This window comes from Acomys russatus, chromosome 11 (genome assembly GCF_903995435.1).
Source record: "Acomys russatus chromosome 11, mAcoRus1.1, whole genome shotgun sequence".
In the NCBI taxonomy this organism is placed as follows: domain Eukaryota; kingdom Metazoa; phylum Chordata; class Mammalia; order Rodentia; family Muridae; genus Acomys; species Acomys russatus.
The window spans coordinates 58309012-58326193 of NC_067147.1; the positions used below are offsets into that span (position 1 = coordinate 58309012).

Consider the following 17182-nt stretch of genomic DNA (forward strand, 5'->3'; position numbering starts at 1 on the left):
TTATCCTGATTGGGCATTGCTTTGTTCCCTGGGATCTGAGTTATATAGTAACGCCACGGAGAAGTCAGAGTTTGCTCGGAGAATGGAAAGGCTTCCAGTACGTCTCAACAGCACTGTGAATTACTGCAGGGCCTGACGAGGGAGGCAGTTGAATTTCAGACAGATTGGCACAGCCTGCCTAAGGCACCCAGTGGAGTGGCTGAGTGGCACACTGGTGATTTACAGACTGAGAACTCTATGGTTTTTCTCATGGCTGTGTGCTGCAGGGGGATGGGCATTGAGTTTTTCTAACTGACGTCAAGTACAGAAAGGTCAAAATCCCTTGTTTTTCAGTTACTGGCAGAACTAAGTCCACATTCCTTATTCTGTTGCTGGTGGCCTTCCGTTAATTGATCTGGTCACTAGCTTATCTGGTCATCTGTCATGAAGGAGCTCCTGCCTTGTGCCAGGAGCAAAACACAAAGGTACAGGTGTGGTCAAAAGAGACTAAAGCTTGACCTCACAGCTTCCCACGGAGACAAATAGCAAATGAAGAGTGTAATTACCAGATAGCAGGAAGTGTCTGGGAGCAAAAGGCAGGAGGAAAAGGAGGTGGTGCCTTAAGAGTGACACCTGCTGGGGACTGGAGATATGGCTAAGAGCACTGCTCTTCCAGAGGATCTGGTTCAGTTCCCAGCACCCAGATGGCTGTTCACAGCTTCAACTGCAGTTTCATGGGATCTGTCTTCCTCTTCTGGTGTCAGCAGGCATTGCGTGCAAGTGCTGCACAGACATGCCTGCAGACAAAATACCCATAAAGGTGCTGGAGAGATGGCTCAGAGGGTAAGAGCACTGGCTGTTCTTCCAAAGGTCCTGAGTTCAATTCCCAGCAACCACATGGCGGCTCACAACTCTCTATAATGAGATCTAGTGCCCTCTTCTGGCATGCAGGCAGGACACTGTATAAATAATAAATAAATAAATCTTTAAAAAACAAAACAAAACAAAACCCATGTACTGCCCTTCCAGAGGACTTGAATTCAACCCCCGGAACCTACACAAGGCGGCTCATAACCACTTGTAACTCCAGCAGCATTCAGTAACCTCTGGTCTCTGCAGGTACCCACATCCCCTCATACATAGACAGAATTAATAGTGATAACAAATAAATTTTAAAAATACCCATATAAGTTTTAAAAATCTTAAGCAGAGAAATGTAGATGCTCCAAGAAGCATGAAGGACAGGTTCACTGAAAACTGAGTAAGACCATCCAAGATGGGATGTGTGTGTGTGTGTGTGTGTGTGTGTGTGTGTGTGTGTGTGTGTATGTGTGTATGTGTGTGTGTGAGTGAAGTCCACTTAGCCCCAGTGGCAGGAGTGGTCATCTCCTCTGAAGAGTGGCCAGAAGCCCAGTAAATCTGGCCTTGCAGGAAGGAAAAGTAGTTGAAGGCAGAGGCAGGAAGCTAAGGCTACACAGAGAGACCCTGTCTTGAAAAACCAAAATAAATAAATAAAATAAAAATTAAAAAGGATAAAAGCAAAACCGAACCCAAAGAAAAACATATAATCAGAGAGAGGTGGGTGACAGAGCCCTTTATGTCACCTGATGGGCTCTTCCTCCGGACACACACTGGGTATTGACCACAGGGTCTCACCATCCCAGGCAAGTGCTCTATGAGCTAGCTGCATTCCTAGTTCTTTTTTTTTTTTTTTTTTTTCTTTTTTGTTTGTTTGTTTGAGACAGGGTTTTTCTGTTTTACCCTGGCTTTCCTGGACTCACTTTGTAGACCAGGCTGGCCTCAAACTCACAGTGATCTGCCTGCTTCTGCCCCCTGAGTGCTGGGATTACAGGTATGTGCCACCACGCCTGCTCTTCCTTTTGGTTTTTCTTTTTAGATTTTTGTTATTATTCTTATTATTATTTGGTTTTTCGAGACAGGGCTTCTCTGTGTAGCCTTGGCTGTCCTGGACTCAGTTTGTAGACCAGGCTGGTTTTGAACTCACAGCGATCCGCCTGCCTCTGCCTGCCAAGTACTGGGATTAAAGGTGTGTGACACCACGCCCAGCCTGTTTTTCTTTTTAAATTTTATTTTATGTGCATTGGTGTTTTGCATGCATGTATGTCTATGTGGGGGTGTCAGATCTTGGAGTTACAGACAGTTATAAGCTGCCATGTGGGTGCTGGGATTTGAGCCACGGTCCTCTGGAAGAGCAGTCAGTGCCTTTAACCACTGAGTCATCTCTCCAGCCCCCTTTTGGTTTTTCAAGACAAGGTTTCTGTTTGTAGCCCTGGCTGTCCTGGAACTTACTCTATAGCCCAGGCTAGCCTCAAATTCAGAGATCCACTGGCCTCTGCCTCCTGAGCCCGTAGCCTTGCTCAGCTAACTCTTTGCTTTTCCTTTGGGAATGGAGTCTGCCTAGCCCAGGATTCCCCAAAACCCCATGTGCCTCCTGCCCTAACTTTCCCCAGAGGTGACAGGCATGGGCCAACATCCCTGGCCTTTTCTTGAGTGAGACAAAGCCATAAAGAGGCCCATGGGTCTGTGTTGGTGGCAAGCCTTCCCTCATACCCCTCCCACAGACAGTGCTGGGGCGTTTGTCCCTCCCAGCTGTGCTAGGATTGGTCTTTGCTCCTCACTCATCTGTGCATCTGATGGCCAGGATGCGCAAGTGTCCCAAGGGTTGTGGTGGACATGAACATACTATGGGAGCCAGTTGGTCACGTTCAGTAGCTCACTTAGCTGTGGGCTGGGTTGAGTTAATATCTTGTAGGATATTAAACTTGCAATTCCTTTTGTCTGCGTTAGAGATTGGGTGGGATAGGGGGGGGGGTGGGACATGCTCAGGTGGAGAGGTCAGAGGACAGCTTGCAGGAGTTGGTCCTCTCCTTGTTGTAAGTTAGGCTTGCTGGCAAGTGTCTTTCTCTGCTGAGACATCTTGCCAGCCCCAAATCAGCAGCTTAACCCACAAGACAACTGTCTTTCTACACAGCATCTTCCACAGGAAGTCGGGGACGTGCTGGTTCCATTCATGGCACTGCTGTTCATGAGAGGTCAGGTGCTGCTGCGATTTTTCTGGAACAACCATTTGCTGTAAAGGACAGACAGACAAGCTGTGCCCTCCAGCTGCTTCTCGAGGGGCAGGAGTGGCACTGTGGGGGCCAGCCCCTCTCCAACCCCTTCCTCTCCCACCACTAAAGGTCTGCGTCTACGCTGGTTCACTGAACTGCTCATTGGATGTCCAGGATCGACAGGATGGTGAGGGCAGCCCGAGAAGTCAGGGGCCTGGGAGGCCTGGGCACACAAAGGACATCGCGAGTGGCCCCATGCGAACCTTTCCACAGCGTCTGGTCCTGTAGTTGTCATCTATGTCTGGATCTTCATCGAGGACCAACTAACTTCCCCTGGTCAACTTGGGCCCCAGCTCCTTCCGTGCAAAGCTGGGAGGAAGGGAGGAAGTGGGTCTCCTGTCCTCAGACCTGAGCGCTGGTCCAGCCACCTTCCCTTCCACGCTGGACTCAGCACCTGTTCCAGGCCTACCTTCTGCTCCCATTGATTCCATTCTTTCGCCGGCCAACGCCCCCCACCCCACGCCCACCTCTGAGGTTCCCTCCAGCCTTGCCTGAGCCTTATCCCTCAGCCCTGAGGCCCGCAGACATCTCTCCAGCCCCGTGTTCTCCAAAGTGCCTCCTGTCTGCGCGGCAAGTCCACCTTCCAGCTGGTCAGGGACGCCCATTACTGTTACACCCATTACTGTTTTTTGTTGCGGGAAGGCTCAGCTGGGTGGATTTGTTCTCTTCATTCTAGATGCAAGTTAGTTAGTCATTACAAGTTCTGAGTGTGCACATTCTGAGGTTTTAATATGTAGTGCTACTTTTTTGAAAAAGTGAAATAAACATTCTATTGAGCACAAAACCTCTGTGTGCCTCTCTTGCAGAGGGGGGGATTCACATATTTCTGCTTGTATTGGTATACATATACTCATCCCCTGTCTTTCCAAAGCAAAACGTTCTCCATCTTGTTAATCTCTTGGCTTGACCGGATGGCTTAGCCAGTAAAGGGGCTTGCCAACAAGTCTGGGGACCTGAGTTCAATCCCAGGGACCCACATGAGGAGAGACCAGATTCCAGAAAGTTGTCCTGTCCCTGCTGTGCATACACATGAAGGCACACAGAATAAAATAACAGTTAAGATACATTTTGAGGGCTGGAGAGGTGGCCCAAAGGTTAAGAGCACTGACTGTTCTTCCAGAGGTCCTGAGTTCAATTCCCAGCAACCACATGGTGGCTCACAACCATCTATAATGTGATCTGATGCCCTCTTCTGGCCTGCAGGTGTACATGCAGACAGAGCACTGTATACATAATAATAAATAAATAAATCTTAAAAAGATACATTTTGAAATCCTTTGAATAGGAATTCATGTGGTTTCAAAATCAAAAGCAGCCGGGTGGAGGTGGTGGTGCACACCTTTAACCCCAGCACTCAAGAGGCAGAGGCATGTGGATCACTGGGAGTTCGAGGCCAGCCTAATCTACAAAGTGAGTCCAGGACAGCTAAGGCTACACAGAGAAACCCTGTCTTGAAACACCCCCCCAAAAGAAACATTTTGATTATTTACTAAAAACACAAGGATGGAATTTTTAAAAAGATTTTATTTTTTAATTATGCATGTCTCTGTATGTATGTATGAGTGCAGTGCCCATGGAGGGCCACTGAATCTCCTAGGGCTGTGAGCCACCTGACACAGGTGCGGGGAACTGAACTGGGGTCCTCTGCAAGTTCAGCAAGCACTCTTAACTGCTGAAACATCCTTCCAGCCCCATAGAACTTTAAAAAAAAAAATTTATTTATTTATTTATTATATATACATTGCTCTGCCTGCTTGTACCCCTGAAGGGCACGCGCCAGGACACAAGTCCCAGTGGTGCTCCTCTGTCCGCAGCGCGGCTGTGATGGGTGAGCCGGGCTGCCTCATGCTGGAACCCCATCTGCGACCTTGCCATGGAATTCACCCCATGACTTTGTCAGCTCGTGGGATTAGCTGGAACCCTTTCCACTTCCAGCAACTGAAGCGGGCTGATTCCAGTCCACCAAGGTCACTTATGATAAGATGGACCTCTGGAAGAGCAGTCTGTGCTCTTAACCACTGAGTCATCTCTCCAGCCCCCACCCCCATAGAAATTTTAACGTGACATCTAAGAATAATAATAGTTCAAGTTCCTAGATTGCTCCCAGGAGCTCCAGGACACCTTTTTTTTTTTTTTTTTATTGGTTTTTCGAGACAGGGTTTCTCTGTGTAGCCTTGGCCATCCTGGACTCACTTTGTAGGCCAGGCTGCTGGACACCATATTTCTGTAAGACCAATCTCAAGCTTAGCTCATTAAACATTGGTTGAAGGAATGAGGTCTTCCTGGAGTTGACCGGAAGCAGTGAGCCCCTGGGAGATGACCACCAGGCCTCTTGCGCCTCTCTAGAGAGACATGGCTTTCATCTTTTGAGCGGCCTGGGATGGATGTCCTAGAAGCAGGCCTTGGAAACACTGGTGAGGCCTGGGGAAGAAAGATGGACACACGGAGGGAATCTGGAAAGCGTTCTCAGGCCATCAGGGACAAGGCAACTGCCTGTGCAAACTGTATGTGCAGCTGAGAGCATGCCCTGGGTGACGCTCTGTCAGACGTGGTCAGGTGAAGAGAGCTAAGCCCTGAGAGAACACACTGAGAAAGCAAGAGGAGTCTTGTGGCTACTATCCTCAAAACACAGTGTTCTTGGAATGTATTTTCCTGCTCCCTGGGGGTGGAGGGTGGGGGGGGGAGGTGGGTAGCGGACAGGCGAGAGTCTACCTCAGATTACTCATTATTGCTTGCTGCTGTTCCTCAATTAGGTGTTTGGACTATGCTTTATGCCTCTGTGGAAAGGCAGGGCTTTGCCACGTGTGGCTTGTCCCCGTGATTGTATACAGCTAGAACTCTGTGTGAGGCTCTGAAGAGAGTTAGCTATTCCTTGCGACTGACTTTAGTCCATCTCATCTGCCAGCTCCATTCTCCCAGGTCCCACTGCCTCTAGAGTGGTGACAACGCTCCTTGGGGGCTCTATCCACTCTTAGGCCAACCATGCAGAGTTGTGTCTGTGTCCTTGTCACCTCATGCCCGGGGTCAGGGGAGCTAGTGCAGCTAAAACAGCCTCACAGTGCCAGCTGGGGCTTTCTTTGGAGCCCTCAGGATCCAGAAGCAAGACAACAGGGTGGGGCCTGTGGGCGGGGCCTGTGGGCAGGGCTCCAGTTGAAACTGAGCCTGTGGTCTAGGCTTCCATGACTCACGTTTGTTGACATGTCTGAGACCCTTCGTAAACATGTAACTGTTTTAGAAACTAGGTCACGGTGACTGGCTGACTTTCCCATGTACGTCTAAATAAGTAGGCAAATGGCCGACAGCAGACAGAGGCGGGACTTCTTGCAGATGGCTGGGACAAAAACTATCAGCTCCCCACACTTCTGACCTTTACACTCTTTGCCCACCCTACCCCCTCCTGCACCTCAGGCTCCCATTTTTGTGGGTTTGTACATGTACGAGCAGGAGGCAGAAGACGGCATCGGATCGCTGGAGCTGGAATTAGAGCTGCCCCGGCGTGGGTGCTGGGAACCAAGAGCAACGCCTGCTCTTAAGCCGTCTCGCCAGTGCCCAGTAAGAGAATTCTTGTACTCCCATGTTGTCTTCGACATCTTGGAAACAGATATATAACAGTGAAGCTCGGGGTTAAGTCCATCCCTTCAGACTGACAAAGGCTTGACACCGTCTTATTATTGAAAGCCAGGGTGCCTGAGCAATACAAATAATAGCTGGTGTTTTCTGGAGTATGTGCACTTGGTGTGGGGGTGCTCCCAAGCCTCTTTTCCTAGAGCACCATCCCCGGAGAAGCACCTCGAATGCCCTACTTCCCACACAGGGGACGAACTAAATATGACGTGACCAAAAAAGGGCCGTCAGCAAAGTCTGTAGGAACCAAGCTACAAGGGTCGCGAATCGCGGTGACATATGAAAAAGGACCGTGGTGACTGATAACCAGGGTCACCAGAGCAGAGAACAAAGCAGCAGTGGAGAGTGACACAGAGGAGGGACGTAGCCCTTCATCCGGCCCTGCTCAGGGTGCCAGACAGTGGGGGGACTCCTTTAGGGACACCCCCTGAGCTGTGCCAAGCAGCTCTCCTGGTTTCACTAGCTCGGGCCTCTGCCCAGACAGCTTCAGGAGCTGGAAGCCGGCCAGCTGGAAATCCCCAGCCAGCAGGCCAGCGGAGGAGGAGGTCGGGGGGGGGGGGGCATAGCTCGGTGGTGGTGGGGGTCTGTGGAGCACGTGTGAGGCCCTGGGCTCGGATTCTCAACACCACATAAAGCAGGCACGGACACGGGGTGGGGGAGGGGTGGGTGGAGGGCGGGTCAGTAGGGAAGGGAGGCAGAGGAGGCAGAGGGCGGGGCAGCCCGGGGAGGCAGAGGCGGGGCGGAAGATGTTCGTGATCTTTCTGGGCTAGGGATCACCCTCAGGGTTTTACCTTGCCCTGGGTGACCCCATTTCACAAGCAGCATTTGACTCCTCTTGGAGTGTAAACACAGAGGCAGAGTGACGCTGCACTTTGGCGACAGACACGTAAACAACATCATCTGCCTTGCAGCACTCACGAGGAACAGACCGATAACTTGATCCTAAAAATAGAAAGGGTCCCACCCTATGCATTTATCAAAGCAAACTGGGACTGACACTAGGAATCTGAGTGTGCACAGTTACATCAGAAGGTACGGCTCCGCCCCCACCCCGCCCCAGAACCCCACGGAGGAGGACGGCTAACACCGTACACCAGCGCGTAGTGTATGTCAAGGGACCCCAAGATGCAGAAATTTCCCCAGTGTCCCAGCCTCAGCTAAGTGAGCTGGCGCCCACTTGTTGACCAGGTCTGGCCCTGTGGCCACCTTTTTTACCTGTTGCACCCCTCGCCCCTCAGCCTGCCCCTTTCTCCCCCTTAGCTCCCCCCCTACCCCCGCCCCCCCCCCACGTGACTGCTCTGCCTAGCCCTTCCTGGGGTGCACCTCTCTTACCCTCCTCCCTCCCTAGCACTCCTTTTTAGGAGGTGGGTGGTGCTATCTTAGTTTTCTTTTTTTTGTTTCTTTGTTTTTGTTTTTGTTTTTGTTTTTCAGGACAAGGTTTCTGTGTGTAACAGCCCTGGCTGTCCTGGAACTCTCTTTGTAGACCAGACTGGCCTCAAACTCAAAGAGATCCACCTGCCTCAGCTTCCCAAGTGCTGGGATTAAAGGCATATGCCACCAAGCCCGGCTATCTTAATTTTCTTTTCTTTTCTTTAAAAAAAAAAAAAGGTTTATTTATTTATTATGTATACAGTGCACATTAGATCACATTATAGATGGTTGTGAGCCACCATGTGGTTGCTGGGATTGAACTCAGTCAGTGCTCTTAACTGCTGAGCCATCTCTCCAGCCTCTAGCTTAGTTCTCTTAAGATTTACTTATTTTATTGGGCACAGTGGCGCACACCTTTAATCCCAGCACTGGGGAGCAGAGGCAGGCAGATCCCTGTGAGTTCGAGGCCAGCTGGTCTACAGAGTGAGTCCAGGACAGCCAAGGCTACACAGAGAAACCCTGTCTTGAAAAACAAACAAACAAACAAACAAAAACCACAAAGATTTACATATTTCAGTGTTTGTGTCTGTGGGGGCTGTGCCATGCATGTCTGGTGTTTGTTTGTGGGGGTTAGATGAAAGTCTTGGACCCCCTGAGGCTGGAGTGAGAGGTGACTGTGAGCTGGGAACCGAACTCAGGTCCCCTGCAAGAGCCGCGAGTGCCCTCACTGCTCAGCAGCTCCCCAGCCCTCTGTCAACTTCCTGCTTCCGCCTCTCAGGGATGTCCTCCACTCTGCAACGGTCACCTTGGGACCAACCTCGTGGCTTTGAGGTCATCCAACAGACCCTGACACGGAAGGACACGAAGGTGTTTGCTCATCTATGTTTCAGACATATGTTCTTGGCAGCAAGTTCAAGGCTAACCTGGGCTACAGGAGATGCTGTCTCAAAAAGAAAAAGAGAAAGAAAAAAGGGGGCTGGAGAAATGGCTCCATGGTGGAAGCTACTCCAGAGGGCCTGAGGTCCAAGAGTCACAGGTGGCTCACGACTTGGACTTGCCTATAACTCCAGCTGGGGCCACCCATCATCTCCAGCCTCCAAAGGCACCTATACTGATGTGCACTCACACACACATATAACATTAAAGTGGTAAAAATCAATCCTTAAAAATAGGAAAGGTGGCCGGGCGTGGTGGCGCATGCCTTTAATCTCAGCACTCGGGAGGCAGAGGCAAGCGGGTTTCTGTGAGTTCGAGGCCAGCCTGGTCTACAAAGCGAGTTCCAGGACAGCCAAGGCTACACAGAGAGATTCTGTCTGGAAAAACCAACAAAACAAAACAAAAACCATACACACACACACACACACACACACACACACACATGCACACACAAAAAGGGTTTTAAGAGAGAGAAAGCTGTCTCTGGACTGGTGTCCGATGAACCCTGGGGAGTTTTAACTATGGGAAGGGGAGCCCATGTTTGGTTCCGGCTGTAACCGACTGTGGGAGGTTCTGGGGAGTACAGAGGTGCCGCAGCGCTGGCCTGCATTGGCTATGCCCTGATGCCCTGGGCCCGTGCCAGGCATTTAACAAGCGTTGTCTAGTCTGTTTATCTTGGAAAGTACCTTGATGCCGGACACTGCTCTTTAATTTGATGGTGTCACCGCAGCTCGTGACAACCCTTAGTGACCTCAATCCGTGATTGTTGTCATCAGCCTCACTTGGTCATCATGGGCAACCGAGACACAGGTAATTAATTCATGTCACTGACCAGAGGCACATTCCTCTGCGCCAGGTGGTACTATTCATGTTTTAACTTTAATTTTTTGTTGTTTTATATTTTCTTAGATTTTATTTATTTATTTATTAGTTTGTGTGTGTCTGTGTGTGTTGTGTGACACAGGAAAGGACACAAGAGCTTTCTGGGCTCTGGGAGTTTCTAGAGTTTGGTCCCAGGGTTGGCACCACAGGTGTACATATGGAGATTGCTCATGAAAGAGCTTCAAACTGCCAGTGCTAAAGTCTGTGCCTTAAGAGCCTGGCGTGGTGGCACACGCCTTTTTTCCCAGCACTCGGGAGGCAGAGGCAGGCAGACTGCTGTGAGTTCGAGGCCAGCCTGGTCTACAAAATGAGTCCAAGACATTCAAGGCTGCACAGAGAAACCCTGTCTCAAAAAAAAAAAAAAAAAAAGAAAGAAAGAAAGAAAACACACGAGAACTACCACCAACCCTATTTATTTTAAAAGATCTTATTTTTTTTCTTTTCTTTTGTTTGTTTTTGTTTTTTTGAGACAGGGTTTCTTGAATTCACAGCAAGTGTGTATATGTGTGAATTGTGCATATGTGTGTGTGTCTCTGTGCGTGTGCACACGCAGTATCTGTGTTTGCACATGTGCAGGGCTCCCGTGCATGCGGGTACACATTTATGTGTATTGGGTGTCATTCTCCACTTTAAACTTTGAGGCAGTCTCTCACTGAACCCAGAGCCAGCAAGTCTCGGCAGCTCGCTCTCTCTCTCTCTCTCTCTCTCTCTCCTTTCTTTCTCTCTCTCGTTTTTCAAGACAGGGCTTCTCCATGTTAGCCTGGACTCACTTTGTAGACCAGGCTGGCCTCGAACTCACAGCGATCTGCCTGCCTCTGCCTCCCGAGTGCTGGGATTAAAGGCGTGCGCCACCACGCCCGGCCCTATGAGCGGTCTCTCCAGCTCCTCTAGTACTTCCTTCACCCTGCCGGCCCTGCCATGTCTTGGGCTTTTCTTGTAGGAGGCCATGCTGATGTCGGTGGCCCATCTGTGTCAAGGAGGATTCTAGAGGTGACAGCTGTCTTTCACAACCGTGAGGGTAGCCTGAGGTAACAGAGGGGGGAAAGGGCTTAGCCTGGCTCGCTGTCTTGTCATTCAGGTCTGTGGTTGGGCAGAGATGTCACTTTCAGGCCTCTGGTGGTGGGCAGCACATCATAACAGATGCAGGTGGGCTAAAACCAGTCCCCTAGTACTGGGGTGTGCCCAGGGAGGAGGAAGAAGTACCACAGTCTGCAGTGAGGAGCACTGCCAATGGCCAGTGACCTATGACCCATGACCCATGACCCCAACTAGGCCCCACCCCTTAAAGGTTCCAGAACTTCCAAACCACAGCAAAGCTTTTCTTTGGTTCGGTCTCCATTTCCTCACCACAGTGTCCCGGCTTTTTATTCAAATGTTTTCCCAGAGCTTCTGTAAAAGGGTGCGTAGGAACTAGCTTAGCAACCAGGACCTCCCCTTGACCTGGACCATGCACACAACTCTTTTTTTATTTTTATTTTATTTTATTTTTATTATTTTGTTTGTTTGTTTTTTCAAGACAGGGTCTCTCTGTGTAGTCTTGGCTGTCCTGGACTTGCTTTGTAGACCAGGCTGGCCTCGAACTCACAGTGATCCACCTGCCTCTGCCTCCCGAGTGCTGGGATTAAAGGCGTGCACCACCATGCCCAACTACAACTCTTATAAAAGTGTAGTTGGCAGCCCGAGACCCTTATCTGCACATACTGTGCCTCCACCTCTGTCTTCATCCCCACCCTGCCCCCACTCCACATGCCAGCCTCCAAGTCCTGATTAGATTTTTGTCACGAAGCCAGAAGCTTCCATCAATCAGATCAGCCTGTAGGCATGTCTGGGTTGGGGTGTGGAGCTTTTTTTTTTTTTTTTTTTTGATTGGTGATTGATGTGAGAGGACTAGTCCCCTGTGGGTGGCACTACACCTGAGCAGATGGTCCTGGGTTGCATAAGAGAGCAGGTTGAGCAAGGCATAAAGAGAGAAAGCCAGGAGGCAGCACTATTCTGTGGTCTTAGCTTCAGTTCTTGCCTCCAGGTGCCTGCCTCCAGGTTTCTGCCTCCAGGTGCCTGCCTCAGCTTCCCCCACAGGGTGACCAGAAACATGTAAGCCAAATAAACCCTTTCCTGTCCAAATTACTTTTGCTGGTGGTCTTCATGCCAGCAACAGAGAGAACCCCAGAACATCCCACTCCAGGCCTGCACCTACCCTTAGCAAACCAGGGCCCCCACTGCACTGAGCTGCACGCACACCCTCTCTGAGGAGTGGAGAATGTTTTCCTTGCTTCCCCGTAACAACTCTTGATGTCAGAGCACAGGCAGCCATACAGTTCCACTTCTCACCAGCTGCAGAGGGTAGGAGGCTCAGCTGCCCTGGACTCAATTTTTGTTTGTTTGGGTTTTTTTTGTTTTTCTTTCTTTTCTTTTTTAAAATATATCTTATTAATTTATTCATATTACATCTCAATTGTTATCCCATCTCTTGTATCCTCCCATTCCTCTCTCTTTTTATTTTATTTTATATGCATTGGTGTGTTGCCTGCATGTATGTCTGTGTGAGGGTGTCCAACCTTGGAGTTACAGACAGTTATGAGCTGCCATGTGGGTGCTGGGAACTGAACCTGGGTCCTTTGAAAGAGTAGGCAGTACTCTTAAACTGCTGAGCCATCTTTCCAGCCCCTTGTTTTTCTTTTATTCTTTCTGAGAAAAAAGAAAAGTCCCTGGGATTGCAAGTTAATTGCTCTTACGTTGTATGGTATATAATGGTGAGCGTACAATCGGCCTGCACCTTGGCTTGGACAGTGTTGTTCGCTTACGTAGGAAAAACAAAGCAGCTGTCTTGGGCCCAATAAGGTTTCCAGGAGCCAATAGGGGTCCAGGTGGTGCTGGGAATTCTGCTTGGGAGATGCCAGAGGAGGAACATGGCCTTTATGAGTGTCGCAGGACTCCCAAAAGAGGGATGAGGGCAGTGGATGCAGCGACAGGAGGATGCCGGACATCGGATAGAGGGACACTCGCTCTTCAAGGAGAGGCCTGCAGTTTAAAGTCATGTCCACCAGGTGGCGCAAAGCCCCTTTGTGTTGGTATGGCAGCCTGCGGTCCAGAGCTGAACTCTTCAATCCAGGCAAGCTCGGTAGGAAGACTCCAGGCCCTGGAGGGACAGGCATCTCAGTGAAGAGAAGCGTCCATGGATGAGGTGAGAGATGCCACCTGTGTGTAGGCATCGGGGGGACTGGGTCTTCCCTCATCTCCTAGTCGCTATGGGGACACCTGCCTTCCGGTCTCTGTAAAGTGCGTGTCTCCTCTGCTCTGCTGGTCATATGAAGCTTCAAGTGAAGCGACTTGTTTATTTGCACTTGTTATATACTAGGCACTGTTCCAGACAGTGAGGACAGAGTGGGCGAGGTAAGATAGACCTGTGAGCCCAGCACCGGGGAGGCTGAGGCAAGAGGACCAGCCTGTGCTACAGTCAGGGTCCCTATCTCGAAACAGCAGCAACAAAGAGAAACAGGAAGAAAGAGAAAGTAGGACCAGAGAAGCAACCCAGGAGGAATGAGTAACCAAGGAAATGCTATGGGGCTAAGGGTCAGAGCTAGCCATGTGTGTCATGTCCCCCAGAGGCACAAAGCTCCGCGAAGGCAGCAGTGGGCCTCTGAAGGAAAGATAAAGCTGTTTTTAATATGATCCCAAGTGCGGGATCAGAACGGTCTTGTGTGAGAACAGGTGAGGTTAATCCATTAGAAGACCAACCACCTCGTGTGGGAGCTTGATTGTTGCCAGCTGAAAAGATCCGCGAACAGACTCTGGGAGGAGATATATAAATGAGCCCAGAACTGGAGGTGGGGCCTTTGGAGACTTGGGATAGTTTTGGCTGTTTATCGCTTCACTTTGAGACGCTCCTACAGAGAACCACTCGAGGGAAGGTTTCGGGGCTCCGGGCTCCTGCTGAGGTTCCGGGGTCTGGTTACTCCAGGTTCCAGCAGAAGAAATCCTGCTGATTACGGCAGGAGAATTGTTCCTTGGAACTGATATCCTTATGATTTTGTTATTGTATTCTTTTTTTTTTTTTTTTTTTTTTTTTTTTGGTTTTTTGAGACAGGGTTTCTCTGTGTAGCCTTGGCCATCCTGGACTCACTTTGTAGACCAGGCTGGCCTCGAACTCACAGCGATCCGCCTGCCTCTGCCTCCCAAGTGCTGGGATTAAAGGCGTGCGCCACCATGCCCGGCTGTTATTGTATTCTTTAATCTTCTTTTCCTATCTTTTAGGTTAGCCCGGTTATAAGTGATGTACGCTTAGTTCCTAAGTTCATAATAAAATATATTTGTAAGAAAATAGTGGCCTACAGGTCTCCACCAGCGTCAGCTCTTCCTGCACGCAGCCCCTGTCCCCTATCACGTGGCCTGTGGTGTCAGTCCTCCTCCATGTGACAGATGCTATTGTTTGTTTCCATAGCAACTAGTCAAACTTGGTCCTACCGAGAGTATGCACTGTGGTCAGAAAGGGGGGGGGGGCACGACACACAGGACACGACCACCTTCTGTAGCCGTGTCTCCCCTCCCTCCCTCGCTCCCTCCCTCCCCAGTGGGAAGTCACAAGCTAGCTCTATTGACCGAGATCACGAAGTTTCTTAAATAGTCCTGCAGACCTGGACCTATAAAAACAGTGCTTGAGAGACTGAGGCACGTAGAATGCAAATTTGATGCCAGCCTGGGCTACATACAGAGACAGTTTCAAAAAACAAAAACAAAAAATCCCCCAAACTCGGGCTGGGTGTGTGTAACTCAGCAGAGCCTCCTTCAGTCTCCTGCACAAATGAATAAACAAAGACAGTTGATGATGCTCCGATCAAGGAAACAGAGCTGGAGATGGAGCACCTGGAAAGTCCCCCCTCCCCCTCCCCCTTTCCCCTCCTCTCCCCTCCCCCCCCACTCCGCTACTGTTGTGACCCTTGAAATCCCAGAAGTTCTGAGCAAGAGGCTGTTTTCCAGTAAGGCAAGGTTGAGGTTCTCAGTCTGGGGCTGGGATGGGGGTGCCCGTCAGAGCTCTGGGGCAGGGTGGAGGGTTGGTGTGGTAGGCACGTGGCTTGTGAATCACCACAAAGCCGCTGAGGCACCTGGCTAGCTGATCAACCCCCACCAGCATCAGAGGCTCCCCAGATAGGGGGAAGTTGAGAGTGTGGAGCTCCAGGGTCCAGCATCCTGTGGACACCCAGGACCCTTGAAAACCTCAGAAGAGACCACGCCCACCCAGCTGTCTGTGAGCTTGAAAGTCATTTGCAGCAAAGGTTACATTTTTCTTGACAGAGGGTGACTCAATGACTCAAGCCTTATCAGTCATAAAATGAGAGAAAGGACTTTGACAGCCAGTGTGACCTGAGCCGAGGGCAGGTGGCCTCTAGGGAAACAGAGAAACAGGGCTGGATGTGGCCCGGTTGGTAGAATTCTCATCTGGCACTTAAGGACCAGCCACCCCAGCACTCAAGAGGTATGGGCAAAAGGAATACAAACAAGCTCAAGGTCTGTAGGCTCAATTTTCTTAGCAAATATTATTTTATTACTTATTAACCAAGAGCACCTCACTTATGACCCGACTAACCTGAACAATAGGAAAAGAAGATTAAAGGACACAATAATGAAACCGTAAGGATGTCAGTTCTGAGGAACGATTCTCCTGGCGTAGTCAGCAGGATTTCTTCTGCTGGAACTGGAGCAAACAGAACTCGGAACCTCAGCCGGAACCCGGAGCCCTGAAGCCTTCCCTCCAGTGGTTCTCTCTAGGAGCATCTCAAAGTGGAGTGACGGACAGCCCAAACTATCCCCAAGCCTCCAAAGGCCCCGCCTCCTGTTTTTGGCTCACATTTATACCTCCTCTCAGAATTTGTTCAAAGATGTTTTTCAGCTGGTTAACCACCAATCTCCCCCACATAGTGGTTCAACTTCTAAGGGGATAAACATCACCTGCTCCCTCGCAAGTCTTTTTCTCATCCCCCCACATGTGAGCTAAACAAAAAACATGTTTCTCTCTCCTTCACAGGTCGTCCTTGGCCTAGCCTGGGCTACTGTGCTTTTATTTTGAGCAGGAAGGTCTCTCTTGACTTGCTCATTTGTCAGACAGGGAGACAGGGAGACATGCCCACACCAGAATCCCACCTTCACGCTGTCACCTGAGGGCCATGTCAGATGAAGCCAAGCCAGGCTGTCTCAGGCAGGCCCATGCTTGATTTTCAGCCTCATGAAGTTTGTTCAGGGCTGCCAGCAGGTAGGGGAAGGGAGCCTCTGAGGACTGGGCAGCCTGAGAGGGCTTTATCGTCTCTGTTTGTGACTGGAATTCAGTGTGTGGCCCAACAAGCGCCTTTCTCCTAGGTGGACTTACTACCTATGGACACTGCCTCTGCCGCTCTTCGTTCAGCTTGGGGGTCATCTGTGGATGGTGTGAGCGGCCTCTGGCTCCCTGTGGATTCCGACAGGCACCACCCTGGGCAAAGTGTTTATTGTTTTCAGTTTCTTCTCCTCAAGGGCTCCCACGGGTTGGCCACACTCCTTTCTTAATTTAAAGCATTCTTTTTTTTTTTTTTTTTTTTTTTTTTTTGGTTTTTCGAGACAGGGTTTCTCTGTGTAGCCTTGGCCGTCCTGGACTCACTTTGTAGACCAGGCTGGCCTCGAAGTCACAGTGATCCGCCTGCCTCTGCCTCCCGAGTGCTGGGACTAAAGGCATGCGCCACCACGCCCGGCCACACTCCTTTCATGAAGACTCAGTGTCTTGAGCTGGAGAGATGACTCAACGGTTAAGAGCACTGTTTGCTCTTCCTACAGGTCCTGAGTTCGATTCCCAGCAACCACATGGTGGCTCATAACCATCTATCATGAGATCTGGCACCCTCCTCTGGTGTGCAGGCGTATATGCAGACAGAGTGCTGGTATATAAAATAAATAAAATCTAAAAAAAAAAAAAAGATTCAGTTTCTTGCCATGTGAAGTGGTGCACACCTTTAATCCCAGCCCATGGGAGGCAGAGGCAGGTGGATCTCTGAGTTCAAGGTCAGCCTGGTCTACAGAGTGAGTTCGAGGACAGCCAGGGCTGCACAGAGAAACCCAGCCAACCCCTCCCCGCAAAAAGACTCAATTTCTCCTGTCCACTGCCCCATCCACACAGTCTTTCCAAGTGTCTCCTGTCCTGGACCATTTAGGGATAACGACAATTCCTGCTGTCACTGGCTGCTTCCCCACACCCACACTCACTTCCTTGTAAACTCACATGTTGGTGGAGTCTCTCA

The 17182-nt window shown here is 50.1% G+C and overlaps 1 protein-coding gene across 1 annotated transcript in view; it reads left to right on the top strand.

The window, feature by feature from the left end:
- Bnip5 (BCL2 interacting protein 5) overlaps positions 1-17182 on the top strand; it is a 51978-nt gene that overhangs the window by 11521 nt on the left and 23275 nt on the right. The window contains exon 4 of the mRNA XM_051152509.1: positions 6519-6610. Within this exon, the coding sequence (XP_051008466.1) occupies positions 6519-6610 (92 nt within the window). The remainder of the gene's footprint in view (positions 1-6518; positions 6611-17182) is intronic.